Source organism: Polyodon spathula, chromosome 21 (assembly GCF_017654505.1).
Source record: "Polyodon spathula isolate WHYD16114869_AA chromosome 21, ASM1765450v1, whole genome shotgun sequence".
NCBI classification, from domain to species: domain Eukaryota; kingdom Metazoa; phylum Chordata; class Actinopteri; order Acipenseriformes; family Polyodontidae; genus Polyodon; species Polyodon spathula.
The window spans coordinates 26,981,489-26,999,011 of NC_054554.1; the positions used below are offsets into that span (position 1 = coordinate 26,981,489).

A 17,523-nucleotide genomic window follows, 5' to 3' on the forward strand; every position below is an offset into this window, starting at 1 on the left:
CAAATACTGTCTTCCCCCAGTACTGAACAGTAGGAGTTTGGCATCTATATTTCTTTATGGTTTGCATTGGTGTCCCCAGAATTGTCTTCCCCCAGTATAACAGCAGCCATTGGTAACCTGTCTTTCCCTTGCTGGCAGTCCTCCTCCCCTGGGTCTTGCCGGGCTCTGTGTGGCTCCGTCTCTCTGGGGAGTCTCGCTGAGCACAGTCCCCTTGCAGAGTCTTCTTCACGGCAGCATTGCGACATCGCCGCCTCCCATTGGAGACCAGCATGGCTGAGGGAGGCTCCGTACCTACACAGAGACCACAGTCAAACCTCAAGCTCCCTGCACTGCGTGATCTAGAAGCAAATCGCTGAAATCAGCTTTTTTTAAGCAATGCTGAAGATCTAAAGGTAAAGGTCTTGCAGGTATGGCTTACTGAATGTTTACACCAACCGTTTTAGTAAATAAAACGAGGATATAGATTATGTGCAAAGGGCTAAGTGTTTGTTGATAATGTTGGGAGCTGTAATCAAGCTTGTGCATGTGTGATTGCATTATTGACCAGCAGCCCGGCTCAGTGTGCTGTCGCATTGGTATCTGACAGCTGGATTGACATACTGTACTGCAGTCCGGTGTCAACACAAAGCATTGGCGTGAGAGGAACTCATTGGTTCAGACAAGTAAGATGCAGAAGATGTTTTTTTTTTGTTGCAAATTTTTCAATCCTTTACATAGAAACAGTGCAAAAGTGGTATGGGGTAATTTATTTATTTTCTGAGTCGGAGTCTGGAAAGTTGCTCATTAATGATTGTAAAAAAAAATAAATGGGACAAAAAAAAACAACTTAATTTTAGAAACTAGGGAAAGTCCTTTGCTGTATTTTGGATCTCAAGGAAAGACTCACTTTGGATCTGGTAGTCCGGGGGAAGCAGGCGGATGTTGGACAGTGAGATTCGTCCGTTGTCTCCGTCGTCGAATTCCACCATTACAGAGCCTTCCTTCTCTTCCTCGCCGGGGCCCCCTGGAGGACAGACGGTGGTCATGCAGGGTGAGTCACTTCATGATTAACATTGCTCCTGCCTCCCTCACCAATATCCACTACAACGCTTTCTCTCAATACCTGTCCTTCTCGCTATGCTGTCCTTGGATCCCTCCCCCTATATTCCTTTCTCCTATTGTCAGCTCTCTCCTCTCCCCTTTTCTCATTCCCGCTGGCTGCAGTCTTCCTCTCTAGACAGAGATTGATGGGGAGTCAGCTCCTCGAGCACACGGACAAACAGTGCTTAGAAACTCTTGCTGGCTGAGTCACTGCTGACCTTGGAGAGGCTCTCATCGGCCAGCTCCGGTCCATCCTGCGCTCTCGCTCTCCATTCCTCATTCTTTTCTTTCTAATCTTTCATATTTCTCACTTGACTGTTCTCTCTCCACAATACACAGATTGATTGTAGGGCAGTTAAGCAAATGTATCAAAACGTATTAATGGCAAGGTGAAATATGGCATTTTGCTGCAGATAACACAGCAATAAAATACCAGGTAATATACCACCTCTTACTTTGTGTCAGAGGACACCTTGTATACCTGTACTGGTTTACTGGTGCCCACTACACCCCATCATTAGCATCCCATGAAGCCCTGGTACTAAACACCAAATGCTAGCATCCTGCAGTGAACCATTTTGATGCTAAACCTTGCTGAACTTCCCTAGTTATTCTTATTTAATCACTCTATACTGTGGTAAAATGTGGTGTTGTTTTCTCGTATGCCCCCTCACCTCTGCGCACGTAGCCCGGGTACAGACAGCGCGATCGCTCGCTCCAGTAGGCACACACCCGGGTTCCTGAGGTCAGCTCCTGCTCCGAATGCGGCCGAACATCCAGCACCTGTCAGAGACACATGCATACACTCAGGGATTATATAATAAAAACAAGAACTACATTTGTTATGTTTAGGGGGCGATTGAAAGCACTGAAATATTTGGTGGTTAGGAGAGCAGTGTTGTTTGTTTAGACATCTAAAGGGTCAGGCTTGCTACCCACTCTGCCAGCCGTTTAGAAACCTAGGTCATAAAAACCCTGGAGACAGAGCAGTTAAAATTACTTAAAAAGTAACAGTGTTTGTAATGGCTTTCACATTGAGAGCTAAATTCCATTCTCCTTCTGTAATCGAAGCATAGCGACGTTAAAGGCAAACATCTGATAAGGGAAAAGAAAGAACAGAAACAAAACAAGGAAATAGTAGTAGCTGTGGTGCGATCGACACTCTGGCACTACAATAGAGATGGAGCCGTGCTGGCTTTGTAGCGTGTGTGTGTGTGTGTGTGAGAAACAGCAGCCTTAATCACATCGCCACCTCCGGAAGTGCTGAATGACTAATATAGATAATTTGGATGAGATTACAGCTGGCAGCAATGCCAAGCGTGCCAGGGCACGGGGAAGCACCAGCATCTGTGAGACGTCACTGTGAGGGAACGGCAGGCAGATCAAAGGGAGAACAGAACCACAGTTTACTCAGAGAGGCAGCCCACAAGAAAAACGACTCACTAAATTAGCAGAGTACAGCTGCAGCGCGCACCACTTCGACTGCAGCGCAGCCAGAGACTGTAGTGCAGTTAAAGATGAGGAATGTAATTAGCTATTCTTATTTAAAAGACAACTGCAATAAAAAAAGAGAGGCTGGGTTCCGATGTCACAGTTAATTAGTGGTTTAACCAGGAACTGAACAGTGGGTGCTGTAGTGCTGTTTAGTTTAGCTTTGCTCAGCCTCGTTAAGCGATAACCTGGAACCTGCTTCAGCTCCCTACCGTGGTATGTGGGGGGTCACTGTGCCGTGGGTGCTGACAGATACCAGTGCAAAGCTAGATCTCTTGTTTTCCCATAAGATAGTACTCTTTCATCGTTTGGTCCAGATGTTGTTCAGCATGTACAGTTATCCAAAATTGGAATTAAAAAAACCACACAAACACACACACACACACACATTTACCCCTAATCGCTTTTGCAGATCGACTGTGAAGAGACAGTTACTACCACCTCCGGCCAGCGTGTTTTCTTTAAGCTCTGCTGGGTCTCGAGAGCTGGCCGCTGAGCTGGAAGCTGCTTAAATACCTGATTTTAACCAGCAGTGGAAGTGGGGAAGGGTTGGGGTGGGATTTAGGGGCGGAACTCACCGCTTCCTGCAAGAGTTGCTCGAGGGAGTAGATTCTTGGCCGGTTTCCTCTCTCTCCCTCGATCATTATGCTGTAGCTTCAAGAGGGAAAAAACAAATAAAATCATTATTCTTTTTTTCTTTGATGTGTTTTTTTCGTCTCATTTCCCATGCTCTAGCCCCTCTCTGTTGTATCCACATGTGTGGATCACAGCCTAGCAGTCAAGACAGTCAGGGAATCCCCAGCATGCTTCTTGTCTGTCTTTACAAAAACAACCCAGGCTTACGGACAAGATTGGCTTGAATTAGAGGATTTGACTTGGATGATTTTAAAACAGGGTTTAGTCATATGAATTTACAGTACTTTAACAAAAACTTAATGTAAAGTTTAATCAGTTTTTGGGGTGAGCGGTCTCCACATCATGAGAAGGGGGTCCTGCAGTAGAGAAGCAGTGCCTGGGAGGGTTGCTTACATGTCGGGGGGCTGCAGTGTGTGGATGTAGGCAGCGTACAGCAGATCATCCTCTTTGAGAATTAGGACCTTCAGCCCATCCACTAGGGACTCTTTTGTCAGGGTACAGTTAGGGACGGCTGTGGGGAGGCAGGGAGGGAAAGAGAGAGAGAAAATGCCTTTTATTGCAATCTGAATTCTGGTATACTGAAGTGGGCACTTTAAGTTATGGATCATGCATTTTATTGAAGCAGAGTGAGATTCTCTCTTTGGAAATGTCAGGGGTGGAGTATTGCAGCAGTTTTCACTCACTTGGGGCGCTGCTCCTGTCCTGGGGCGTGCAGAGGGGGGCGCTCTCATTCTTCTCCTCCTCCTCCTCCTCCTCCTCCTCCTCCTCCTCCTCCGAGAAGCTGCTGTCCTCGTCAATCTGGAAGCCTTCGTCCGCAGCAAAGCTCTCCAGCAGCCGACTCACCGCACGACCCTTCAGCTGAGACAAGAGGGGGTTTAGAGACACACTCAGTGGGAAAACACCATCAAGTGACTGGTACCGCAAATAGTGCTCAGGAAAAGGTCTGATTGCTTGACACATGGAACCACCTGATAACCAGGGATGGAAATAAGACTCCCATTGCATAGCAGTTTGATCCTGTTTTTACCAAATTTAATAACACACAGCTGAGCTTGTTATCTTTACAATGGGGCGAATCAAGCTCGTAGTAAAACCTGGAATGGGTGAAACTGCTATGCAATAGGAGTCTAATTTCCATTCCTGATGATTACAATTGCTGGAGATTGTTAGTCAGGTGGACCCCCCTCACCGGTTTGCTCCTGAAGTTGCTGCTGTTCTTGCCCTTGCTGGAGACACATTCCAGTCTGCGTGGGGACAGGGCCCCTCCCTGCACACTGCTTTTCTTCTGCTAGAAAAGATAGAACACAGACACAGCAATCTTATTAATAGGTTCTGTCCTTATTGGAACCTCACAACCTCAATGGACATGCACAATAATAGATAAGGAACCAGATCCAAGATTGCGCCAACATTGTACTGCTGTAGACAGATGAGTGTTCAGTGCAAAATAAACATGGTGCAAAGCAGACATTTCAGTCATTCCAGCAACTTTTCAAAGTGCTAAGAATGCTAGAAATGGCTACTATGTTTGTCTATTAGACTAAGAAGTTTCTTCAGTTTGGCTCAAATGAAGTCCAGTTTCAGTGCTGTTACCCTGTGCGGCACACTTCACTTCCACTCACCTTGGAAGATCCCTGCAGTGCTTTGCTCTTCCTTGTGGCTTTCCTCAGCCTCTCACTGGGCGTGCTGGAGGGATGGACTCCGGAGCTGGCCTGATACAGACTGCTCCTGGTGCTGGGGTCAGTCCAGCCCTTTTCCTGCTGCTGCTGCCTGGACCCTTTGGCTCGCTTCTCTCCTTCTCGCTCCCTGCTCTCATTCCTCATTTTCCCTGGTCTGGAGGGGGTGCGCTTCCTCACCTTCACTTCTCCCTCCCCCTCTATTACTGGCAGCTGCAATGACCCTGGAGAGATAGAGGCAGTCAGTACACTTCCCCACCCTCTAAGAGAAGTTGACTCGTGTATTTATTCAGTATTGAGGATGGTTTGTAAAGCATTCTTAGAGCAAGTAAAGTGAGATTGCAAGGGGAGTGCATTGAATTTGGATTACAGTTTTCTCATAAGAGATCCTTTATGGCAAATACAAAATACAGCCACCTGGTGTCACTGTACACTATGGATATTCCTACTGTACAAAATGATTTGTGGGACAATTATTTCAAACAGGAGCTTAGCTATTGTTCTTATTCCAAGATTCTTACAGATTTTATTCCAAAATTCTTCTCTAAAAACATTTAGTCTTACCCAGAAGGCCCTGCCTTTCCTTTTTCTTCTTGGCTTTCTGATTGGCTTCCAGCTTAACAATTGATGAGGGTGACGGGCCTAACAGGGCTGTGCTGGGGGTGTGGCCTTTGGAGGGTTGGGCAATGATGTCATCATTCCCGTCATTGTTGTCGTAGCTCCAGTCATCCTCCTCTTCTGGAGCGAGAGAAAGAAAAGTCAGAATTATATTCTGCTGCCAAACTTAAGAGCTGGGAATTACAGTGTTCTAACTGCTACTGGGCCACTTGGTGATATAAAGATTCATATCACTCTGGGCCATTTATAAATGTGGTATTCTTACAGCTTGTTCACCGTTATTAGGATCTGTGGAATTGAGACATATCTCCCAAGTGTTCTCTCCCAGATAAATAATAAATAGCAGTTAAAAGTGCTGCAAATGTAATACATTAGAAATCCAGTTTGCAAAACGCTATTTACTGCAGTTCCACTGCAGTATAACGGCAGGAGTTTTTTTCCCACTGGAGAAATGACTTGCATTCCAGCAGGGTCAGGCTTGGTACATTTCCACCACGGTGTCAGATGTCAACAAGCTCTTGATACACTTGTCACTTAGGTGACACATGTCAACACTTTCACAAATATCCAAATGGGAGAGATTTCAGGGCTATTAAAAGAACTGTAGACATGATTAAAAAAAAAAAAAAAAAATCATTGGAATATTTTGCCATATTTGTTAAATGCAACTCTTAAACAGCAATGCCTTCATCAAGCCATGAAGCCTGCACACCGCAAAAACAAAATTCAAATTGATTTCCCTAATGAAAGCATAGCATTACTGAGATAACGATGCATCACAAACAGCACCCTAGTGAAACAGCTTCTTCTGCTGTGCACTGATTGTATGAGGGTTAAGGAAGCCACTCACCCTCCTCTGAAGACTCGTTCTCCGATCGGGATGATGTCTTCTCCGTGACCACTTCCTGTTTGGGTTGCCCGCTTCCTGGGCGGCTCCGCCTCCTGGCCAGTGGTCTCTGAGGAGAGTGGTGGCCTGCTGCGGCAGAGGCGGTCCTCGTCAGGGGAGCTCCGTCCTTCCTCCCACTCCTCTTCCTCGAGAAGAGCTCCCTCCCCGCCCAGCTCTCCTGAATCACTCTGTCCATACTGACCCCTGGAATAACCACAGTGAAGAGAAAACAATCACAGGGGTTCACTGTGCACATCTCCTAGGAGGCTTGGAAAATACAGAGTGCTATTGCAATTCACCAAATTAAAAGGTATCCCATTTATTTGACAGACAAATCTATACTGTTACACTGCCCACTGTCATTGATTTTAGCCCAGCCCATTTAAATCAGTTACTTAAACAGCAGCTAATGGCGCAGAACTGTATTCTACAAAATAGTACGGTTTTAGAATTGTCCTAAGACCATAATTGATCCTATACTTGTGCAGACAAAATAAATTTAAAAAAAAAAAACTGTTACTAAGTTGCAGAGTGTGCAGGCCACATTGTTTACCAGCGTCAGTCTGGGTCCTGCTCTCTCCTACTCGTTTCTGCTCGACTCTGGGGGTGCCCTGGCCCCTCGACAGCCTGGTGGGAATGGAGCAGGTGGGGGTCTCTGTCTTGCGGAACGGGGTACCACCACAGCCCCCCCGCTGCACCTTGGCATTCTGCTTCAGTTGGGACACTTTCCGGTCCAGTTTGGAGCTCAGCGCTACTTGGGAGCTGGTCTGCTTGCACCGAGCCTTCATCTGAACACAGGGGGAACAGACACACACAGGGACATAAGAGCCATTCCAGAGAGTTCAGATTTCTTTTCAACTATTTGAAAACTAGCTGTGTACTTGGCAGTCTCTTACTTCACTATTTAAAAATGTTTTTGATTTAACTGAAAATCATCCAGCCTTGCAATAGGTGGAGCCAAAGTGGATTCGGTGAACCCTGATTCGCTGAACCAATAGATCCCCAGGTTTTGAATTGGTGTAACAGAACTCACCTGTGATGTGCTCAGCTGCTCAAACCCAGACAGTTTATTTTTCTTCCTCTTCACCTCTCCTCCTGCTGCTCCCCCTCCCAGCTCTTCATACAGGAGCCCTAGCCCCGCACCAAGTGACCTGCCAATCACGAGAGAGAGAATGAGAGTGAGAAAGAGAAAAGGTACAACAATGTGTATTCACAAACACACACATACACACAAACACTTCTGAAGAAGGGAGCAAATGCAACACAGAACCTTGCAAATAGGGGTTCAATCCCATAAGAATCACACTGAATCATCAAAACCTCTGTGCATTAAAATTAGTACAGGCAGTCACACTGTAGACTGCAACTGAATCAGACATAATTAGCATAAGAAAGTAGGCAAACGTTTCACCGGTGTAAGCCAGAACAGAAGAAGACTTTAAAGCTAAAATCATTTTGTGTTAATAGAAATCTATTCTATAGAAGTTGTTAAGTATTTAGCACACCGGTAAAAGCCAGGCTGAGTGTTGCGACCAGGGCCCCACGCTCGTGCCTGCAGTGCTGGCAGCAGCAGAGCAGGGCAATCGGTAGGCAGACTGTGACAAACGTGATGTGACAGGGCCGCTCCCTCCTGTCAGATCAGTGCGCAGCTGCAGGGGTAATCTCACAATGACTAATTAAACAGGATTGTGATTAGCGAGGTTTGCCGTTTCCCCGGCACTCTTTAGAGAGTTACACCTCTCTTCTTGCTAAAGGCTTATTTCTGCACTACGCCACAAGGAATTACATTTTTGCACACTAGCCGTGGAGAACACCTTTAACCAAACGTTGTCCCGGAGCTCAGTTCTCAGATCTCTGGGAGTCTTGGTATTTGTGTCTGTCTGTTAAATTTACTGGCTTCTTAGATCCCTGATGCAGAATCTCTTCAGCTCTGAGATCCTCATTACAGATTTGTTTACATTCGATTTACTGGACACCCGAGAGCTTAGTGGAATCAGGATCTTTAGGGATTCAAATGAGTTTCAGCCACTCCACTACATTGCTGCAACTTTCATGAAGGTGTGTCACCTATAGAAAGCGTGGCTGTCCTTCCTTTTTATCCTGCATATCCTTCTGGTTTAAGCTAGCTTTATATACTTGTATTAGTTTCTGTTGTATTCCGGGTTTAACACCAGCCTAAGCTGTTGGAGGAGTGCAACTACTGAAAGGGAAAAGGAAAACGCACAAACAAAATACAAGTAAAAACAAGCTGTATAGTGGATAAAGCCACCTATTACACCAAAGCTAAAACTGCACGGCGCATCCATTTGAAAACTGGAAAAAAATAAATAAATAAAAAAATAAAATATTAGGACCGAGTTTTATGGGTGCTTTGTTCCAATGTTGCTTAAAAACTATGATAATGATCTTAAATCGGCAGGTATAATGTAGTTCCAGTACAGTGATATAATTAATTCACACAGGGCTCCCATCCCTGAGGGCAAGCACAGCAGGGGGTGGGGGGGGTGTATTTGAGGGGGTGCTGCGAGGCACAGCGTTGTGCTGGCTAGGGGACTGATGATAAACACCGGGGAAGTGTTTTAAACTCCTGCAGCCCCCTCACTGCTCCCTGGCACTCACCCCTCCTAACCCCTGAGGCACCAGCATGTGTCCTGAGGCCTTGAAACGAAGAAGAGAAAGAAAAAAAGAGAAAAAAAAACCTGGAGTGGATATCGGAGAGCCACGGAGCTGATCTGAACCATTAACACCCTGCCCGCCATAGACCTGGCATCACTAAACACCCTGCCCGCCATAGACCTGGCATCACTAAACACCCTGCCCGCCATAGACCTGGCATCACTAAACATCCTGTCTGCCCTAGACCTGGCATCACTAAACACCCTGCCCGTCATAAACCTGGCATCACTAAACATCCTGTCTGCCCTAGACCTGGCATCACTAAACACCCTGCCCATCATAGACCTGGCATCACTAAACTCCCTGCCCGTCACAGACCTAACATTACTATACTATACAGCGCTTGACGTAATCATTTATAACTGATGATGTAAATAGTAGAAGCATGAATACTAAGTTGACAGAATGAAGGATTTTTGTCTCTGTTCTTCGATACGGTCTTTCCTGACCTGTCAGTGATGCTGGTTTAAGCCTGTCCCTGCTGTCCGCCCATGACCTTGCGACCTTCTGACCTCACATGACATCCGAGTGGACCGAGCCATGTGCCAGCCATGTGTCAAATTCTTTCAAAGTGTGAACTGCTTGAAAGCCACCAGACAGACTGGCATGACACAACACTGCACTGCACTGCACTAACATCAGACAGGTTGACGGTGCCCCCTCTGCGAGATCTCCTCTTCAAGGGTTACCCCGGCCACATAAATAGAGGCTCGGGTGAAGTGAATTACTAATGGGTGCTATATTCTATTATTCATAGGGGGGAAGCATTGACCAACATAGCTCGCTTTCAGTGGTGCCCTGGACACATGAGCACAGCTGATGAGGAAACACTGAAGCACACTGAACCTTTGGTCAGCTGAGAATGGTCTTGATTTATAGATGAGTATAGTCTTTGTTATGCACTCCCAGGTCGAGATTATCATTTATTTAGGATACAGACTGGATTTAGCAGCCTGTCACTCAGCACCCTCCCCCCTCCCCATGACTGGTGTCATTCACAGCTCTCGATGACCTCTGCTGACACCTCTTTCTTTGTGTAGCGCTCTCTGCATGATTAGCTGAGGGACACTGTTTGTCTGTCTTAAATATAATTGATCAGAGTTCAGTGCGATGGGAAATGTAGACAAGATGTTTCACCTAAATGGCTTGCCTTGTTAATAACAAATATGATGAACAAACAGATCTATAAATACATATATGAAGGCTGAAATATTGTACTTGTCAACAGTTTTGTTGTAATAAAAATAATAATAATAACAACAACATTGCTCGTAACTCACGTATTGTTACTAACATTAAGTTGTTATTGGATTGAGTTGTTACATTGAGTTGTTATTACACACAGTACTGACATGCACACTGATACACAGCACAGACAAACAGCACAGATACAAACACATACACAGCACTGACATGCACACTGATACACAGCACAGACAAACATACAGATACACAGCAAACACACGCCACCAACATAGATAATATGCCACTAACATCCACACAGATAAACGCCACTAACAAATGCACATACAAACAGAGCACATTACTAACACATACATAGAAGGCTGTACATCTAAATGTTTCTTAGCATCTTACGTCCTGAAACTGCAGAGACAGTGGTCACTGTATAAAACATTACTGCTAGTCTTTCTTGATTAATTTACTACAGTGTCACAACTATATAGGGGAAGAGTCATTCATGGGTCATTAATCCTAGGTCCACTACTGATTAGCAAAAACACACAGTATAACACCAACAAAATCGAAGCTCAGAAACTCCCAGGAAAAGCCCCGACGTTTGGCTCCAAGTGTTCCGAGTTACGAGAATGCAGGACTCACTTGACTCTCCGCGCTCCCTCTCCAGGGGTGTTGACAGTCCCGGGGGCAGGTTTGTGCTTGCGAGGCCTGCCGGGACCCCTCCGAGCCGGGCTGCGGGACTTCTCCTCCTTCCTGTGGGTGGGACAAGAGGGGACAGAGCGTCAAACTTGGGGGTCTCCACTGTGTTTGACTCCACAGCTGTTTGAAAGAGAGTGTGTTCTCACTGGTGGTCGTGCCTCCTCTGCAGCTTGGCAAGCTCCCTCTGCTTCTCCTTGTACTGTCTCTGCAGGTCTGCCAGCCTCATCCTCATCTCCACCTCCTGGCTGTCCATCCTGTCCATAGCACCCTTCACCGGGCATACCTGCGCGGGGCAAACCACACTTATCACAGAACAGCTTGCTGTAGAGCATCCTGCAATCTTCACAAGGATGATGTTGTGGGAGCAGAGAAACAGCATTGCAGGAAGGAGCCCTGCATACCCCTTAGAAAAGGGTATCACAGTTTTTCTGCAGTTTTACCATGCTTTTCCCATGGTTATACTACAGATTTACCATAGTTTACCCTCGATTGCCATGTTTATTAATATGCATTACCATATCTCGCTATTCTTTACGAAGCTTACCTATGCTTTACCAGGTTTTCACTATGCTCCATTGCACTTCGCTGTGGTTTTACTGTCTGCCACTTTTATAAAGGACACTGCAATGCTTACACGAGAAATGTCTCCTCTCTTTCTCATGAGGATCGCTCAAGTTAAAACTGAGAAATGTATTCCCTGTGTGAATAAAACTATTAAAATGGTGTGGAAAATATATTGTGGATAAAATATTTCTTGTAAACAGACACAAACACACATATATATCACATATATACTGAGCATAAAAAGAAACGTATCACTTATATTTGTGCATCGAACGAAACTTATCAATTATACTTGGATAAAATTCACTAGATGTGATCGAAAAATGACAAACTATGTTTTAGAGCAGGTGCAGTTACTTTTTATTGTGCTGATTAACATCTGACGCCATGAAGATGCTGCAAAATGATGTGTCGATCTTGGGCAGGTGTTGTGACTCTTGGTCTCACAGTTCGTGGCCTGTCATTGACATAGTGTGCCTGGTTATACCGTCTCGCCAAGTTTAAAATTACTGTCTGTGAGCACCCAAGACGGCAAGCCACAGTACGCTGTCCCAGTCCAGCCTCCAACATGCCGATTGCACGAAGGCGCTGCTCTCTTGACAGACGTGGCACATTGTTTTTTTTTCTGTGATTTTCTTTATTGCTTTTATTCAAGCTTGCAATTCAACAGTTGTAATCACTCCATATCTAGTGTCCAATCAACTGTCTCACTAATTAGGTGATTAAGTGCAAATGCTTCAGTCATAGTCACTCAAGCGTGTCATGGTCAAGGACGAATGATTGAGTGATAAGAAAGAAACCAAAAACATTTAGTCAATGCCCATCACTTACATACCTTATTTTTTTCAAAAATAAATGTGTTATAATAGTGATGCATTTCTTTTGATGCTTGGTGTATATATACGTGTGTGTGTGTGTGTGTGTGTGTAAAATGCATGCACGTTGTTGTATGGGTTGTATTTGCAGCAGATTTCATTGGGTGTCGTGCGGGGCTCACCGGCTCATGGCGGGGAGTCCAGCTGCACTCCCTGCGCAGGTTGAAGGCTCTGCGGACGTGGCAGGGCCTCCCAGGGTTGGGGGAGGAGGGGGCGAGCTCCAAAGAGCGAGCTGCAGCCAGGGTCGCCAGGCTCTGCAGGTCAAAGGTCAGCAGCTCCGCTCCTGCCAAGAGAAGGGGGGGATGTTTTCTTTTAATTATTGCGCACTGGACCTCATTAGTTAGGATAGAGGAGTGAAACCTTGTTAAAACAACTACCACCCTGTTGATGTGCTTATGAGGCAGTTTGGGTGCCTGAATAAGCCTATTTATATGAACTATTTTGCTTTAACGTGTGATCAAGTGAGCCCTAAATGTATACAGTTTCCACGGCATCCCTTTCATACAGTGAACAATGATGATAGCTATTAACTAGGAGCTTATCTCCCTGTCCTCTCCTGATGGAGCCTGGAGCACGGAGAGGTTACTTTGCATTTGTCACTGTCATTAAGACAGGAGCTGCGCTCACAGGCCCAATAATCAAATGAGCCTTGAATATTCATTGCAGCCCAGACTGGCCCCAGGCCGCGCTGGAGATTGTACAGCGCATTGTTGAATTAGAGGATTGCTGTGTTCTCTACATTCTGCAATCTCTCTTTCCTGACTGCCGCACCAGGCGGGGGGGGATGCACCGTTTATTATGCTATTTCTTCTCACTGAGCGCTTACTCGAAGCTACAAAACAACTCTCATATCGCATTGTGCTGCTGTGTATGCACATTTTTACAGTTTTCCACTGTTGGACAAATGCATGTACTGTACAGCAACAACCAAAACAACCAAAACCACAAATTGGATTCTCTGTGGAGGCTGAGAGCGAGGCTGGAGGGGAGGATATCTGCTTTATATATCCCAGACTACTTTGGATCAGAGTTGAAAATGAGAATGCAGAGCACCTCATCTTTTAGCAGACTGACAGGCACTGTTTGGCTAAATAAATGTCAAGTTACAGTCTGGTCTGCTTGAAGGCTGCTCCTGTCCTTGAGCAGAGGGGGCAAATGATGTCAGCTGGGAACAAATAGCACTATGATGTCAGCGATGGCCAGACTGGGCTTGGATTTCCCGACCTGCCTGACATCACCTCTCCGTGATTAGCTGCAGCAGTCTGGCGGAATCAATTCCTCCCGCAGAGTGTGAGCACTGGGAATGATGAAGGCCTGAGAGCTGGGGATGATTGAAGTGGGGCAGGACCCACTGCATCACCAGGGGGTTCCAATCTGCTTAGAAGCAGGGGTGAGATGCATAGTGCCATCCCACAGGATAATCTATATCATCCCAAGATGGGAGACTGGGGCCGCCAATGCATTTGGAAGAAATGGAAATAAAAACAGGAATTCCTCATATATGTTTAAAGACTATAAATTAGGGGTTCATTTGTGCTGAATCGCTCTACCTTTTTGTCTGACAGACAAGAATTATATCTAAAGATAAATCCTAAAAAACTGTTGCAAAAAACAAAATCACTATATATACATATGATGTACAATAAAAACTATTCCTGCTCCATGAATTGAAGAATATAGTGTACAACTGTAACAACATAGCGTTCTTTACAAGTCTTGTCGCTCCTGTTCATTAGGTTAGTTGGCCTGCTACTGGTATTGTTCAAACAATGAGGCGCAAAAACCAGATCCCCAAGCAGATGAGAACTTGAAGCATATGAGAGTTACTGAAAAGCAAGATCAGTAGGTCTAGAAACAAAAATGCTATCCCTCTTCCTTAATAAGTATCTGTTTAAAAAATGAACCCCTGACTATAATGACCTTAAAGTCAGTCTAAAACTGAATTTTATGCTAATCATCTGCACAGAACACAAAGAGTTAAACGCATGTATGTATTTTGCTCCAAATAAAAACTCTTTCTAGACTTTTTCTTCCGTGTTTGTGTGCAAGAGCTGCAGAAAGGAAACAGCTCTGTCGGTGAGTGTCTGAGCGAGAGAGAGAGAGAGGAAGACCTTGATTACACAGGGCCAGTCTGGCAGGGTCCGATACTGTATGGCAGGGGAAGCACAGGCCCCTGCATTCAGCTGGCAGCCCCACAGGGAGTGGGGAGGGGGGCTCTGTTGTTATCTCTGCCACGCACAAAGGCAGCGTGCTGTGTCGGCGGAAAAACTTTATAAGGGGGGCTTTTGGTCTTTCATGCAAAAGAAAAACAAAAATCAAGGCTATTCAGTCACTACTCTTGTTCTATAAATATCATGCTTTGGTAGAGTCAGGTTTTTGGACTACTGAATGCAGTTCTGATATCAAGCAGTGCGTTATTGCTCTTGATGTAGTTTTTTCCTACTAGTTTTTTTTTCCCCCCATGCTGGTAAAAACTTGTGAAAAGACTTCTAACCCACTGTGTTATTTAAATTTTGTAAAATATTGTTTTCTTATTATAAAACAAAACAAAACTTTTAAAACAACACAACCTTAAAATTGCTAGCTATCATACCAGTTAACTCTCCAGACGTCAACGCTGGATCTCTAGGTGTAGAACACAAATTCATTTTATGGGATCACATCTCGCTGCCAAAACGAAACCCAGTTCCTCACCTTCACTCTCTCCTGCCCTGCTCCTTTGCTGCTGAAGTTCCAGGTCCACCAGCTCGCTCAGCAGCGCTATCCCATGGCTCCCTGGGCAGGGGTGAAAGCCTGAGGTCTGTGGTTGGTTGGCGATGACGGGTGTAGGAGGTATATGTCCCTCTGCGCTGAGGCTGGCTGCGATGAGCAAGTCCAGGCCAGTGTTGGGGCCCAGTAACCAGCCTGTCACCACGGTCCGGTCCAGCAGGTCTCCTGAGGTATTGAGGGTAAGCGTGTCTCCCTGTGGTGATGGGCTGTCCCAGGTATCCCCAGGGGCTTCGCTGGGGATATTCTTCTGCAACTCCGAGGCAGTAAGGTCAGCTATTGCTTCGGGGGAGGACGGGGTAGCTGCGGCAGGCATGAGGTCCTGGTAAACCTTGCTTTCTTCTCCTTCCACTGGCCCGTCGTTTCCCCCCTCCTTTTTCTCCTCTTCATCCTTTCTTTCCTCCCCAGATTCCATCACTTGTGCGCATTCTGAAGAGGAGCCTTCCACCTCGGTTTGCACCACAGAAGGGGAAGCAGGGGGAGTCGGAGAAGGGGCAGGGAGCTCAGAGATCCCCCCCTTTGTTCTGGGGCAGTGGAACAGTCCACTGGACTCCAGCTCTGGGGAGGCACAGCAGCCTTCAACCCCTCCCCCTTCCACCCCGCCTCCGGGTTCTACTGTCCCAGGGCCCGCCTCCTCCTCCTGCACCAACGTCCTCAAGGGGGCATTGCCCTCCTCACACACAGGCTCCTCCCTCAAGGGGAGTGGCCTTGGAGCAGGCTGAGCTGGCTCCGTCTGCATGGCTTGCAGGTCGGCTGGTTCGGCCAATTGTACGTCCTGAGGGGAGGGGCCGCTGCTGTAACCCATAGCGACGGCCGGGTAGGTGTATCCAGGTGGCAGGTCTAACATAAAAAAAATTTTAAAAAAGGAGAGTTGAGATGAATGCTTTATTATATCTATCATTATAAAGCAAAACCAATACTTATAGAGCCACAAGACAACTTCCTAAGGTACAGCTGGTGTTGGATCTTACATACAAGTGCAGACCAGCAGGGCTATGGGAATGAGAGGTCAAGTCTGCTCTGTTTCCACAGGGGCTTACATTATAGAATACATTATATTAAGTACATATGGATAAAAACAGGTAGGCAGACAAACAGATAAGCTTGCATAGACAGATACATTAGTTGGACAGATAGATTTATAATCGAAAAATAAAATAAACTCTACACAGTGAGTTTTAAAAGGGAAAGTTAACCATGTAAAGCAGGAAGGTTGTGGCCCAGCATATGTGTGTGTGTGTGTCTGTGTGTGTGTGTGTGTGTGTGTGAGTGTGTATGTGTTAGGGTGAGTGATCCAGTATGTACATGTGTGTGGATATTGATGACGCTGCTCTGCTAGAGTGTGATTACAGAGCCCGGCAGGACGGCAGCTCTAGAGGTCCTGCTGGCCCTCTCACGCCCCTTCTCTCCTCTTTCAGGCGTGTTATTGATGGGATCCATCCACAACCTTGACATCACCGCCAGGTGAATGTGCATCCTTCCACTGACTCCTGCTCAAGGACCCCTGAAGGATAAGGAGGCCCTGTTTGCAATCTCACTGACCCCCCCCGACTGTTCCGACAGCCCCCTCTCCTCTCTCCTCAAATATACTTTACTTTGGGGATAGATCATTTGGAAGAGGGCGAAACAGATTATTTATTTTTTATTTTTACTTGGTAGGTATTTAACAATTTAATAGACTGCACTACTTTCAATAATTCTTCTGGCTGTTATGACAGTGAAACAAAGCCTGGTACATGTCTAAAGGTGAATGGAACTGAAATATATATTAATTTATATTGTAACATTCAATATTGCAATATTTAATACCACTGTCATTTTGAAATTAAACACTTGAATGTTAGTGCTCACCTAAGTGTGCTAACTTAATGGTTCCTGACTTTGGGAAAGCAGGCCTAAATGGGCATGAACACTCAAGTGTTTCTTTTATGGTTTATGATTTATTAAGGGACCCCCTGGCCCCTGTTCTTTGTAACCCTGCCCCCTCCCTCCCTATATTTCTTGCTCTCTCTACCGGCGAGAAGACAAGAGCTTTTCAAGATCTAACCTTGAGAAGTATGACAAGACAGCCTTGCTTTCTATATTCACTTTGTTTTCAGATGAAACAAAAGTGCTGGGTGCTGAGGGACGAGATTCACTCCTTTAAAAGAAATGAAAGCAATACTGGCTCTTTTTCATCCTCGTTTGACTTCTTGCCCCTACGTGTAAAACTCCCTCTTCGACACACCAGTACAAGAAGAACCTCCTGCCGTTCAATATATTCTTTGATTGGTAACAACTGAGCAATCTCTTACATAACCCACTGTTTTCCGAATTAAATATTCCCATTACCATACACAATAAAGAATTTACAGCACTC

At 45.7% G+C, this 17,523-nt stretch overlaps 1 protein-coding gene across 1 annotated transcript in view; it reads right to left on the reverse strand.

Annotated features, from left to right (window-relative positions):
* bahcc1b (BAH domain and coiled-coil containing 1b) overlaps window positions 1-17,523 on the reverse strand; it is an 89,776-nt gene that overhangs the window by 5,644 nt on the left and 66,609 nt on the right. Inside the window, 16 exon segments of the mRNA XM_041221860.1 lie at window positions 118-291; window positions 887-1,003; window positions 1,755-1,863; window positions 3,150-3,225; window positions 3,601-3,718; window positions 3,891-4,065; window positions 4,397-4,495; window positions 4,830-5,107; window positions 5,448-5,621; window positions 6,352-6,591; window positions 6,941-7,175; window positions 7,421-7,538; window positions 10,903-11,013; window positions 11,106-11,242; window positions 12,521-12,681; window positions 15,093-16,004. Of these exon segments, the coding sequence (XP_041077794.1) occupies window positions 118-291; window positions 887-1,003; window positions 1,755-1,863; window positions 3,150-3,225; window positions 3,601-3,718; window positions 3,891-4,065; window positions 4,397-4,495; window positions 4,830-5,107; window positions 5,448-5,621; window positions 6,352-6,591; window positions 6,941-7,175; window positions 7,421-7,538; window positions 10,903-11,013; window positions 11,106-11,242; window positions 12,521-12,681; window positions 15,093-16,004 (3,234 nt within the window).